The sequence below is a fragment of the Colossoma macropomum genome, unplaced genomic scaffold (assembly GCF_904425465.1).
Source record: "Colossoma macropomum unplaced genomic scaffold, Colossoma_macropomum, whole genome shotgun sequence".
Lineage (NCBI taxonomy): Eukaryota > Metazoa > Chordata > Actinopteri > Characiformes > Serrasalmidae > Colossoma > Colossoma macropomum.
The window spans coordinates 27,227,352-27,242,205 of NW_023494798.1; the positions used below are offsets into that span (position 1 = coordinate 27,227,352).

The 14,854-nt window shown below is 39.4% G+C and overlaps 1 protein-coding gene across 3 annotated transcripts in view; it reads left to right on the forward strand.

Moving 5' to 3' along the window:
- The first annotated feature begins 1,112 nt into the window (after nt 1-1,112).
- Nucleotides 1,113-14,854, forward strand: part of zgc:158464 (uncharacterized protein LOC791139 homolog) — a 187,453-nt gene continuing 173,711 nt past the window's right edge. For 2 of the 3 annotated variants that reach the window (XM_036584726.1, XM_036584727.1), the window contains exon 1: nt 1,113-1,742. In XM_036584726.1, the coding sequence (XP_036440619.1) occupies nt 1,284-1,742 (459 nt within the window). In that variant the 5' untranslated portion in view covers nt 1,113-1,283. The remainder of the gene's footprint in view (nt 1,743-14,854) is intronic. The other variant, XM_036584728.1, reaches the window with a different exon arrangement.

Consider the following 14,854-nt stretch of genomic DNA (forward strand, 5'->3'; position numbering starts at 1 on the left):
AAACTTAGGCTGGATTTCCATTTCATCGGCCCAGTGTGCAGGAAAGCTTTTGGTTTATGGGATTAACTTCAGCCTCATCTTTCATTTCATTGTTTATTCTCTCATCTGCTAGTTAGAGCTCATCAGGCGCATTTCCATTCATGTAATTGTATACGGATGATGAAAATGCTTCCCATTTACACTTGTGTTAAATGTGGTCAAGATCTGTCTATGAGCACCACTGAACGAGTGATCCTGCAGGGTGATGCATGCTGGGTGTGTGTTTACACCTGGCTTTTTTATGCAATCAAATCTGAACATGATCTGATCAATGAAAACGGATGTTAACGCAAGGTGTAACCGGCCCTAACTTTCTCTGCAATGAATCAGTGAACATAAGATTACTCTGAATAGCTTTATTTACTTAACAACTAAATTATGCAGAAATTTTGAAACTCGGTGCAATTCCCCATTAAGGATAAGGCTGGGTTAGGTGTAGCACAGCAGCACTTGACTACTGTCATACAAAATGCAACCTTAATACCCCACAAAGACAGGAATACAAACGTGGACACAAAGTCCTCAATGTGAGGCATTTTGTGTAGCGTTATCAAACCAATAGGTGGCAATGTAGAGAAAGACAGATAAGCGGTGCACAGCGCGCAGTGTTATTCATTTCCCACCCATATTCCGGCAAAACACGCCTACCCCGGTAAGATCGGCCATATGAGCCATTAATCAGTCCTATATCAGCACAGCTTTACTTATATAGTCATGATAAATAATAAATGGACTTACTGGATCAAAGTGTCGATATACTTTACTCACAGTCTATTTATGGTATTAGAAACTGTTTATAAATGGTAGACTAGATACCAAATTCAGTAAAAATGACTTTTTTACTGGATCTGGATCTGTCTAGATTTCAGTGCAATGTTTATTATGTGAGAACAGACACAGTCCTGTTCGCGGGTATTAAAAGCTTTGGTTAAATCAATGCACAGGGTTCACTGCCCGTAAGAATAAACTATAAGCCAATCGCAGCGCAGGAGGGCGGGGCTTGTCCAAATACAGGTGGGAAAAGAAACAAGCTCGGAGTGAAAGCGTGGGCAGAGCTCAGTTATCAGCCTCGCCGAGAGCACGCACGCTGGAGTTTGACTCAACAGAAAGTGAGAAGCAACTCCGAAGACTGAAACATTTCGGATTTAAAACAAGGAATAATAACACAACACACACAACACAACACAGAGGGACCACAAAAAAGAAACAAAATTCTGAGTTTTGAGCGATGCGCTGCTGGCAGCATGGCCAGATGGTTCAAGGAGCACCTGGGATTCAAAAGCACCAAAGCCTCGCCACCGGCGCCGCCGAAGCCGGACTACCGTCACTGCCACGCCGGCGCTGTATCAGGGGCACCCGGCTACCACCACCACCACCAGCCCGGCTACCAGAGCGCCGCGCAGCCGGACATTCTCGCCGCCTACAAGCTCCAGAAGGAGCTGGACTTCGAGGACCCGTACACGGCCGGAGGAAGCATTCCCTTCTCTGGAGGAGGATCGAGCTCCGTGGGCTCCTCGCCAGACGTCAAGTATGTTTCGCCCAAACACCGGCTCATTAAGGTGGAGACGGTGGAGAGGAGCACCGCGGTGCCCCAGGCAGCGGCTGCTGCTGTCGCTGTGACCGGGGGGCAGGCACCCGCAGCCGGCAGCAGCAGCAAGTCCCCCACGTCCCCTCCGGCCGAGGCGGAGAGTAAGCAGGAGAAGGTAAGCGAAGCTCACGGCTACTTTTAGGCTGCTCAGGTGGGGCTCGCCGGCCAGGACGAAGTAAATATCGCATCAGTTTCGCGTTTTGTGGCGTTTTGTAGTGTTTTGTTGTTTCCCACAACACGAATGACTCTTCGTAAACAACCGCAAGCGGAGATGTGGACTTCAGTCAGATTTGTATTCTGTCAAGTTAGTTAGCTTAGATACACCAGTGGGAAGATCATGTCCTGATGTGCGTTTTTCCTTTGTAAACTCGTTGTTTGTGTTTCAGTTCATTCAACATTTTTAATTTTGACATTTTTAGGTTATTGATGTGTTTTTTTAACTCAAAGCCGGAGTTCATTTCTCCTCCTCAGCACTGTTGGCTGAGCTCTCCACGTGTTCCAAACCTGTAAAACGGGTCGTTGGGTCTGAGCTTCCCTCTTATTGGGAAATCTTGAGATGTTACACTGCAGGTGGTCCTGTCCTGTCGGACTAGTGCGCTCGTGTTGAGTTAAACCTGTGTTAAACAACTTTAACACATTCCTGTCCAACAGCTGACTGTTATATGATGAGGAAAAATTCCAAACAAGTTGATCTGAATGGTGTAATTTTGTATACACTCTAAAAATAAAGTGGTTCTTCAAGAGCTCTTAAAGAGAATTGTTCTCTTTAGAACCATGATTTCTATATAGAACCATTTCATGCTTCTTTGCATGGTGAACCCATTTTGGTGCTATATAGAGCCATATACAACACATTCTCCATCAATATGAACAACCATTTCACCATGCAAAGAAGCATGAACTCGTTTTACATAGAACTTGTGGTTCTTTAAGGGTTCTTTAGTAAAAGGAATGATTCTGTTTAGAACCATGCATTCTATATAGAACCATTTCATGCTTCTTTGCATGGTGAACCCTTTTTGGTGCTATATAGAGCCATATACAGCACATTCTCCACCAATATGAAGAACGATTTCACAATGTAAAGAGGCATGAAATGGTTCTATATAGAACTTGTGGTTCTTTAAAGGTTCTTTAGTAAATGAAATGATTCTGTTTAGAACCACAAGTTCTATATAGAACCATTTCATGCTTCTTTGCATGGTGAAATGGTTCTACAGATTGATGGAGCATGTGTTGTGGTTCCGTATAGCACCAAAATGGATTCTTCTACTGTTCCAATGTTAAGCTTGTAACAGTAGGAGAACCCTTTTTGGTGCTTTATAGAACCATTTTCAAAAAACTCCTGTATAGAACCATGTACAACACATTCTCCATCAGTTTGTGGACCATGCAGAGAGCCATTTAAGCATGAAATGGTTCTATATAGAACTCATGATTCTAAAGAAAACCCTCCCCTTTACTAAAGAACCCCTAAAGAACCATATCTTTTTTTTTTAAGAGTGTACAGGTTAGGTTACATATCATTTTCATACTTTTTTCACAAATTAGAATGTTCTGTTGTTTTGTTAAAGTCAGTAGCCCCTTGTGAGCAAATGACTGTGTATAATGAAAAAATAAGCACTAAATTGACTTTTTTTAGCCATATGGTTTTATTGATTAGGAACATTTCTTCAGATTATGCTCAGACAGATTGGGTTAGATTTGTTAAATCTTATGGATGGAAGCTCATATAAACTTTTCCTGGGTGCTGCAATATCCTAAACTAATAAACCCACATTATAAGTAACTAGTTAATCAAATAATAAGTGTTTAATAATTCATTCTTTCTTATATATTTATCTCCGTAGACTGCAAGTTGTGCAACACTGCTGCTAATAAATAATATGTTGAGAAATAATAATAAAGATAACAGAGCAATCTAATGCATAATATATCATGTCTGATAGCCTGATTATAATTATAGTGAGGATAATGAAGAACAGTGCTCTCCATTCTCATCACCTCACAGTTCCTCTGGTCATGAATCACTGAAATTGCTCAACGGTGGTTGTCCAACTAATCCAACGTCAACACCCAGAATAACGTGCACACATGTTGTTTTTGTTGAAGTGAGTTATGTCAGAGTGTAGTAGTTTGGTTTGCTGTGTCTGGAGAGCAGCCAGGATCGTTTCAGGTGTGTAAGCCATGTTCCTGATCCCATACTTCCTCTCGCTCATACCTGCCGCACCTCTCTAGGGTGTGGCGCACACATACACAGCTAGACTTGCTGGTGAGTGGGCTTATTCTACTCACAAAGACTGAGAGGCTGTAAATGCTTGTGGCAATGGAGAGTAAATATTGCTCACCTGCAGTTTTTGTCCTCAGGTCAGTTTAACTGTGTTTTTAGGATTGTAAAGCCTCTCTTTTACACATGGAATGAAAGATGATGCAAGTTTTTAATTCCTTCCCCTTCTCACCATGCACTAGAGGCGGGCAGTGGGATGACATGTTATCATTATCGTGTTTAATTGCGTCTTAGTAAGCTTTTCAGAACATATGCTGTATCTTAAAAAAACAGATGTAGACCAACTATAGAGTCTCTAAACAGCAACCTAACCTTAACTTTGGCAAAACATAGTAAATATAGAGGGGATGCACCACTTTTTGCCCTCTGACACATATACCGATACTGACTCTATTTAACAAGACTGCTTGATTGGTTCCTATAAATTCAGAGATGTATATAATTACACTTTTCAAACTTTTCACAAATAAAATATACTAAGCTTGAATAAATAAAAAAACACATGCTGCTGTTGTTGGAACAAAATCTTGTATCTCGGTTTTTTTTCTTTAACTGAAAGATTAAAAGACAGTGAAGTGTAACTGTAGGTGCGGATTGTGTTTAATTGCAATGTAAAAGATTAAGATTATTTTAAAAAGAATCTGGTTTTTAGGTAGAACGTTCTAGAGCTTTGCTACCGTAGACCCACTGCCCCCCTCCCCACCCACTGAACCCCCTCCCCACCCACTGAACCCCCTCCACCCATCATATCACTGTAGTTGGAACAAAACCTTGTATCTCCATTTTTGTCGTTTTTCAGTTTTTGACATATTTCGAAAATGCCTGTTGACCTTTACATTGTGTTTAAATTTCATGATGAATGGACTCAAAGAAATGGCCCAAATTTACTTGGAAAAAATTCTGGTTCCATTGATTTACATTAAGAGTAGAGTATGTTTTTTCCTTCTCCTGTAAAGTTACCATTTTGGAGATACTTGTTTTTCTTTGGACAGCTGCGTTATAAACTAGGGGTGTAATGATTATTCGACATAGTCAACTAAAATTGGAGACCAAATTAATTGGCAGCTAATTTAATAGTCGATTAGTTGGTGACGTCATCACGCTGAGTTTCTCACGCTCACTTTTTTGACATTGCCGCATACTGGAGAGTTAACAAAAGTGCGATGGCAGCCTCAAAAACAAAATCCTCAAGTGTGGGAGCTAAACTCAGAAAGAAAAGGCTGTCAGCTGTGCTATTTGTAAAGCTGACTTTAGTTGGCACAGAAGCACATCCTCCATGTTGGAGCATCTTAGAATGAAACACGCGTTGTGGCATCACCAACTAATTGACTGTTAAATTAGTTGCCACCTCATTTGGTAGTCAGCTTTAGTCGACTAAGTCGTTGCACCCCTACTGTGTGTGTGTGTGTGTGTGTGTGTGTGTGTGTATATATATATATATATATATATATATATATATATATATATATATATATATATATATATATATATATATATATAAATATGCTTTTTTTCATTTATTCAAGTTGAAGAACATTCATCACGGAGAGTTAGCTGTGCTAGCTAGTTAGCTAATGTTAATGCCAAAAGCCTTCTTACTTCATGTTATGAGCTGAGCTGTAACATGTTCTGTAACGAAATGCACGTTGACTGGTATCATTACTGGAGTTGGAACGGAGAAGCAAATAACTATTACTCGCGGCCACATTGTTTACTTTCCAAATAACATTTACGGTTTAAAACATTGCATCGTTGTCTTAACAACGAGACGACCATTGGTGGTTGAATATAAAAAGTTCTTTTCTTGGTAGTCTTGTAAGTGTCCCTTCCACACTATTCTCAAACTTCAGAAAAACTACATATTGTAATATGTCATTTGTCAAAGTCTTCATGCATCATGATGCTCTATTTTTGCCAGTTCTTCCACTGCTACCATGCCCTGACGTTGTCTGTTGTCGCTAAGGTTGGAAATGGTTAATCAATAGCCAGGCTAAACCCTGTTGCCTCATTAAGGGTAGAATGACTATTGGGCTTGTAATGGCTAAGCTTGTGTGGCCTTTGTGTAGCGTTCATGTCTGATTCCCTCAGACTCACATGTTCTGCAGTTTAATCTATCCCTCAATCTGATGACGGACAGGCAGGATTTTAATCCTTTCCAATCGACATGCTCCAGAAATGCCTATCAGAGCAGTGACAGTGGGCTAACTGACTTATCTGTCCCTTTAGACAATGCAGCGGCTGTTCTCTCTAATTAAAAAGCTGCATGCTGCTTCTGTCTCAATACTCGTCAGTCTTTTGACTGCAGCAGTAAGGAAATCACGACATTTGAAACAAGTTAAAGAATGTAGTATGTGCTGGTATACACTGTTATTAACAGTTAAAAGTTGAACTGGAGAGGCAAGTTTACCCAGAACGGTGAATTATATGTTGTTGAATGATGGACATACGCAGGAAAACAGTATGAGGTAAAGGAATGACGCAGACTGCAGGTATCCAGTTTATGTTGCTTATTTAAGGACAAGCTTCTTGAAAAATCATATTAATGCTAGACCTTTATTGGTAACAGAATTGGTCTTATTTGGGTAACTGTGGGGGGAAAAAAGTGCAGTTAAATTGAGTTTCTTTTACTCTTTTTACTTCTGTAAAGCCTTTGCATAAATATAATAATAATAATAATAATAATAATAATAATACCTGCATTTTTTCAGATACTTTTGTAATAGGACATCACATTGAAGTAGCTCACTTATGGCTGTAGTATTTTGTTGTCTTTAATTTGGACACAGAACTGTAATTAATGTAGAAAGAGCAGAATTACAAATATCACATGAACTTTACTGTCTGAGGCTGTTTGATCTGTGGCCTCTTACCTGACTATGTGATGTTGTCCAATGCTGTCCTGATGTCCAGTTGTACTGAGACATCCTGAGATCTGAAGCTGTTTTGTCTGATGTCTGAAACCTGACACTGTACTTTTATGATGTCCTAAAACAGGGGTTGAAAAAAGAATATGGCCCACAGGGCAATCTTGTGGACTGGAATTGATTGTTCACAAAATAATGATTGACACAATGCTCAGCCAATCACTGCTTAACAACTGAGCACTGCTACTTCCGACAAGTGAATGTAAAAAAAAAACTCCTCAGACCAAACCTGCAGTGAGAACGACAGTGGCAGTAAACTTTATCCGAGTTTCTGTATTCGCTAACATCCATTTTAATATGATGTCTGACAGTAAACAACCTTACAGAACAATGTTAAGATCATTTAGCTAGCAAAGTTAGCTTTTCTTAGCTTGGCTACTGACAGTTCAGGTGACTTACGAACAGTCATTGGGCACAAGTCTAATTTGCATAATTTTCCCCTTATGCCAGGACATGTTCAGTGTCTGAAGTTTACTTCTTTAACTTTGCACTGGAGCTGTGAAGTTATGACGCTATTACAGCAGTTAGCCTTGTAAACAGCATGTCTATATCACTACACTTGCTTCAGACTGTGTTGAGTTGTTGAGTAATCTCAAATAAACTTGCTTATGTGATTTCTGACACTGTATGAGTCTCTCTTATCTATAATAATTTGTCATGTAGCTAAAAGCAGTAGTAGCAGCATCTCAAAGACTGGATTTTTCATCTGTACTTTCGTCCATTATTATTATAGATCTTTCAAAATGTGCTCAGCCTGCATTGGTACTTGAATATATTCCCAGTGGAAGCTTTTTTCATAACGTGCAGTAAGTTTTTAGTTATTGCCGCATTAATTTCGAAGAGCCCATTAGCGCTTTCTGGGATATTACAGAGGTTATAGTCATAGATTTGTTCTCCAGTATGAAGTGGATGGTGATGTCATGCCTTACAGTAAAAAGGCTGCCAGATTTCACTGGCCAAGCTGGAATGAACTGCAGAACTGCAGCACTTTGACCACCGGAGACTGACATGCCGCGGTCCTCCTGGTACTGCAGAAAGGCCAATTGATGTTTTAATTACTCGGCTAGTGGGGGCTAATTATATAACCGCTTACCTAATGCTCAGAATGCCAATAGCTGTGTCAAGTGTTTTTGTTTAAGCTCCAGATTTGAAACAACAGCAAATAATTTAGACGGCAGGTGAGTGACTCATGCAAAAGTAAACCTATGGGGCCGTTACTGCAGTGGCAGGATTTGGGGTGGAAGTAAAGCTATATAGGACTGTTACTGGCATCATTAGCTTGTAAAACGCATGACATGGCAAGCAGGCTGAATACGCGTCACAGGTGAAGGTGTTAGCTCGTGGCATTATTACTCTTAATGTGTTTTTGTTTATAACGATTAGACCTTCATGAATGAATGAATTTTGGTAGATTATCAATTATCATCTTGCTGTAGTGCTAATTAACAGTGCACCCCCCACCCACACCCCCCTCCACACACCGCTTTCTCCATTCTCAGCACAAAAAGTGCTCAAGGACTCCTCAAAGTGAATTAATAGAAGATAAACAGCCGATAATGGAAGCAAACAAACCTCACACACACACAAACTCGTACATGCACACACGCACGCACACACGCCGCGCTGCTCTGACCTTGCACGTTCCCGCCTCTTAGTTTACATTTTTTCTCTCAGTAGCAGCCGTGCTTTCTGCCTCATTTCGCCTCGCAATAGAGCTAACCTTGATTTCCAGGCAGCCTTATCATGTGGAGAAGAAGAAACAATGTAGCGGATTTAGACGTGAGCCAAACGTGTAGAATAAGTTACTCATTCTCTTCTAGAGAATCACATAATTGACCTGTCCATGGTCCACACCACAATGTGTTCTTTCGTGGCTTTACAGAACAGTGGCAGAAATTCCATTCAGCTCAGTCAGTTTAGATTGGACTTAGATTTGCTACGTAACGTTGAGTTTACAGTTTAAAGAGGACATGTCACCGAGCTTAATCATGTTGTTGTAGGTAATAAAACTTAACAAGTTGAAAACAATGATTAATCTGCCACCATGCTAACATTAGCTTGATTACATGCCAAAAAAAATCTGCACCTGATTTATATTTAACTAGGATATTATTGACCCCAGTACAAAAAAGTTCGTTGGCCTCCATATGAAAACTAAATAAAAAAAAAAAACCGTAAAAAAATGCCAATAGAATTTACTTGTATGTGTTTTTATGTCTCAAACAAGTTGATGCTGAAGTTTGGAGAAATTTTCCATGTTTGGAGTCCACGTTTTGCTTCTTTATTTTAGTGCTGGAGCTACAAGGCTAACATTGCTGACAAGCAGTAGAAGTCAATAGTCGCCCAGATCTTTTCCGTAAATATATCCCCAAAACTTCTCTCAACCCACTCAAACCGCATCCAGATGTTCTTTAAGATCACTCGGACTTGTTGATGTGATTTAGGACACAGTATGACTTACTGTAAACTATAAAAATGAACGAAATGCTTTAGGCAGCTATTTACAAGTTTTGTGCCAATTTCCAATCCCACTTGGCATGGACACATGTATATGCAGGACTCCAAATTTTGCGTTTTTTGTTTCAATTATTTGTTTGTATTAATAAATAACTGTTAATCGTGAACTTTTGAACTTTAATATGTATGTTTATAAATAGAAGAAAAAAAAAACACCATGTGGGCTCCAAACCTGTCTCGCTGATCACTGATCTGTAAGTGGAAATACTGTAAATGAGAATTTTTTGCTGAACCATTTATTAAGGCAAGCTACTGCACCCATCTAACATTAATGTTAATGTTAACGTTAAGTGTCTAAAGCTCAATTCTTTGTTAGACTACTTATTCAAGGTTTTACAATGGTAAATAATATATATTTACCATTGTAAATATAACAATTATAAGGTCTTTTAAATATGTTTGTGTCAGGTTTAGCTATTGGATGATGCAGTTATTGTTGGTGTACATATGTCATTACATAATTCAATTTGAATAGTATAGCAAAATAGAAATAACACCTCTCAACTAAGAGCTCTAAAGCAGATCTGCATTCAGCAGATCAATAATATATCATGCTATGAGTTGTGAAGGGTCTGTTTGGATGGGCTGCACTATGTATAAGAGGAAGATAAACAGATGTCAGCGGGTTTCTAGATGGAAGCAAACTGGCAAGGTGTGTTGTTAAGAAACTGGATCTTTTGGTGCATCAATTGTATTAGTATCTATGAGGCCCCTGTCCACCCCCTCTGCTTCCCCAGTTGTTAGTCCACTTCATTTAGGATTTCTGCTGGTGTTCTGCACAACTTGTCCAACCTCGCAACAGTCACTATGAAAGAGCATTTGTGGGCGGAGCCTGGACAGGCCAGTCGATGAGGCATTCACTGTCTTCTGTTCCACAGTGACATTTTGCCAGAGATGTCGTTTCAGAACTCATGATTGTGTTGAGACTCCAGTAATGCTAACTGTGTGCTGTGGAGTCTTCATTTGCATTATCATCAGAGTTTAGATCAATATTTATATTCCGATAGTGATGACACAGCATCCCTGCATCGCCTGTGTTCGTTGGAGAGTAGCGCAAATGTGTTTTCTGCTGATAAGATTAATTCCCCCTGAAATGCCAAGTTGCCTCTGCCTAAAAAGTGGACGATACTCTCCCAGGGGGGCATAATAGACACTGTATGCATATTTTCTCCTTGATATCTCTTCTTAGAATTCTTAACGACTAATATAACAATTATAAGGTCTTTCAAATATGTTTGTGTCAGGTTTAGCTATTGTATGTTGCAGTTATTGTTGGTGTACATATGTCATTACATAATTCAATTTGAATAGTATAGCAAAATAGAAATGATAACTTTCAACTAGGAGCTCTAAAGCTGATCTGCATTCTTTTGGCTCTGAAGAGATTATTAGAGAGCAGCACAGGTGGAAGGATATTTCGGAATTGCATGCAATTGGCACACATTCCTACACACTGCATTAGTGATGGAGTCAATAAAATCGTTTTACCTGCTTATCTGGTGATCCGTGTGACTAGTAAATTAAACCCCAGTGACTTTTTATCATTTATGTTTGCAGTGACAGCTCGTGGGTGGGGGGAGGTGACTGCAGGTGTGTTTATGTCAGAACATGAAGAAAGTATTGCAATCCTCTGGGACTATTGCAGGTGTCCTGTGGCTTGAATATCACTTTGAATATCCATTTATAGAGGAGCTTTTAAGCCCATAGATTTGAGCTGACTCGCATAATCTCCCTGACATGCTACTGAGACATTTGCAGTGACATTTTTTCCCCCCCCTCATGGATTATGTTCTCCCTGTGCACCCTTAAATGGCCTTGAAGCAAGAGTGGCGCACATCCAGCTTACCTGAGTGTGTTTTTCTGAAAAGAGCAGGACGAGGAAAATAATGCCTGTGCCTGGTTTTCCAGGAATGTCTTAGCAAAAGGTAAATGTGTAATGCAGGGCTGGCCAGAGTAATTTGAATACTTGAGTTAGGAGGTTATGTTTTATAGTGCTTGTGATGATTTACGTCACAGTGTGTTATTCTGAGCATATTGTGGACACAGTCAGTGCTTAAAGAACATGTACTTTAAGTATGATATTGACCTACTGCACATTTCGTTAACTGGATCTACTAATGCACAGTGAAATGTTCAGTCATTGCAAGTATATTGGTAGTATTATTTGTAAAAATGTGGCCCTTTTCTTTTTTTTTTGCCTGTTTCCACTTGTCAAACTTTAGAAAAACAATATTATAATGAAAATTGTGAAAATGTCTTCATTTATTGTGATATTTTTATCACCCACAACAAACTTGAGTATTCATTCGTAATGTTGGCATTCGTCTCTTTACTTTGTATTTAGAAGCCTTTGTCTTTTTTTAAGGCACAAACTTTTCATTATTTTATCAGAGAAAATCACATTTCGTCACCTTTCAATAGTACAGTAATTTGTTACTATTGGGAAAGTGATTAAAAATATAGTCATGTTGTGTCTCCTCCCACACACAGGAGTTTGGTGTGGCTCACTCTAGCCAGCGACCCTTGACACTGCGGACAGAGAGCTGCGTTTAACGTTTTAGCTGTTCCAGACTTGTAACGTGTCCTCTGTTTTTCAGGAACTAGGTCAGAGAGCCTAGCAGGGCACCACTACCTGGTGTTTTCAGGGAGGTTCTCCTCTTGTTCAGATAGGCCTGTAACTCCAAAAGCACCTCAATCCTCTGCTTCACTTGCTGCAGCTCGACTATGACTGAGCTCAACTCGATCTGCATGTCGCCCTCACTGCTGCTTTCTATAACAAAAAAAGACCTGCAAACTAACCAAATAAAACAGTTATGTAAAATAAAAACAGCTAACTAAAGCAAACAAAAACTGTGACTGATAAAATGGTAATTGTGCTCTGTTACACCACTGTTATCTAGAAATGTGGCTCATAAACACTTTATAAGTGATACAAGTGGCTCATAAAAATGTGCTATAGAAATATTACTTAAAAGCATAGGAACATGTGGCAGACACACAGCTGGGCTTCAGCCTCACTATTATAAATTGCTGCCTATATATTAAAATTATGGTTTACTATGAACCGTTATTATAATTAGTTTTAAGACTGATTTTGAAAATGAGTGTTCAAGTACTTATAATAAATACGAACGAGTATTTGAAGCCTGTAAAATGCTTTATGGGCCAGGCCTCATGTAATGATTTCAACACAGTATCAAAAAACTGAAAAAGAAAATGAAATTGTATTGAAATTTAACTATAACTATATAACTATGAAACTATATCGCCAATACGCTCCTCGATCTCTGCCATTTACCACCATCAGAAACCACCGTCAGTGATCAAAACTGTGCATCTTATCGGAGGGAAGTGGGCAGAGAGGAGATGTTTTGCACATACTTAATTGACTGAACATTTTTTCTGAAGTCTATTATAAATTCTAGGAATTGCATTTTTTGAGTTTATTTTGTTTAGATATAATATTGAATCTCAACCTCAGCATCCAAAAATGTATCAAACCTGAAAATGTGTGTATCCGTACACCCCAAGCAAAAAGATATCAGCTGATAAAGCTGATAATGTGAACCCTGATAGTTCAGATCTTCACTCCTCAGTGTGCTCTGTTTGCCCTTTTGTATCATTGATTAAGCTTGTCTGGGCCTTTATGATTCCTGAAACTAGCTGATTCTCAAACAGCATTAGTCTTTAAGAACTGCCCTCAAAGTGCAACTACATCCCCCTGATGCAGTTAGTGGAGGTGGCTCAGCCAGGACTCCTGACGCAGAACGGCAGGGTCAGTGGCTTACATGAGTATATCTGCCGCGCAGAGACATACAGCACGGTTAAAATGGAACTGGAAAATGCCCTTAACGATTTCCACAGTGAATATATTCATATTCTCAGTTTTGGTATCACTGCAAGTTGTTGTGTGTGAAAATAATGTGTGAAAACTGTGAAAGAAGACACAAGACAAGCAAATCAAAATTGGATCTCATAGCTGCCTAACAGCCAAATGAGCTTTAGCTTCTGTATTGTATTGTTTTTGTTGATGCGCAAACCAGTTCAACCCAATTAGAATTATTTTCACCTTTAAGGTGCCAGAGAAGAGGCGGTGTTTTTCCTTGTAAATTGGCTTTATGGTGCTTCACACTGAGCAGGCAGTTGTGTCAGTAGCCATGGCAACGGTTTGCACACATTTGCTGTTATGACTGAGAGTTTTGTTGCCATTGTGAGAACTTGTAAGGCGTAATTGAATGGGTACTGGCCTTCGCCGGAAGACTGAGGTATTACATGTATTTGCGGAAGAATTCCAAACATTCATATCAGTGTTGTCAGACTGGACAGCTGTAATTACAGCCCCGCTCAAAAATGTTTTTTGAATACTTCTCTCTTTAAATGTACTCCTACATGCATTTTTGGAGAAGGTACGTACTGCAAATTCATAATCAGAATGGCGATGATTTTGATTTCTTTTCATAGTTCATGTGTGTCCTCCCTGGAGGTTACATAGCAAGACTGTGCGGTCAGTTGAGCAAAAGCCTCCTCTGCGTAACCATGAGTCAGGAGCAGTGGTTGTTTGCTTTAGCAGGAACGTGCAACATTCTTGGCACAAATAATCCTGCTTCATTCATAAGGGAAGTGGGATGACACCACCCAGTTTAAAGATAAATTAATAGACATTGTCAAGGTTGGGAAAGCATTGTGTAGTGTGTATGTGGTTTTGGTAAGGTCAGGAGAGTTTACGATGGGACCAGTCCTGTTCTTAAGCTTAAATATAAATCCAGTGCTTAATTAAAGCAGTAAGCCATGAGCTGTTTTGCAGCGGTTTTGCCACGGTTAAGGGGTGTTAGTCAGCCATGAAGCAGAGTTTAACTGTGGTAACATCACTAAAACACAGCCTTTCATTGCTTAATCCTTGTATAAAACAACAACAAACATTATAACATGATAAAGTGCACGTATGTTCAGGACATACTTAAATTAAAAATTGTAATAAACAGTTGTTCCGCCATGCAGTGTAATTTAATTAAAGGGAAGTTCTACCTTTTCTTTTACAAGATGCTCTTGTTAAGATTTAAAAGTCATTCGGAGTCGTTTTACACGAAATGTATTATCCTGGAGAAACTTTGAATCAGAGTTGTTCAAAGTGGTGGTGACAGGAACCAGACGTTCAAAGAGTTTAATGACTCTAAAAGCTCCCTCATTGAAAGCTGTTACATCAAATTATGAATGTTTCCTAATGACTGAGGCATTGAGTCATGGTAGTTTTGTTATAAGCTTTTGTGCTAACAACTAATATCTGAGGCGAAGTCCGCTGTTCTATAAAACTAGGTTATGAAATAAGCAGTTCTTTAAAGATTCAAGTTAACCCAAAGATAAACGTAACTCATGCGAATAAGAGCTAAATTGTAGCTGTGCCTAAAATATCCACAAGTCAGTGTGAGTTGGTCTGAGTCTAGAAAGCTGTTGTGGGCAGTGTGTGCCTTGTGAACAGACCACATGTACACACACACACAA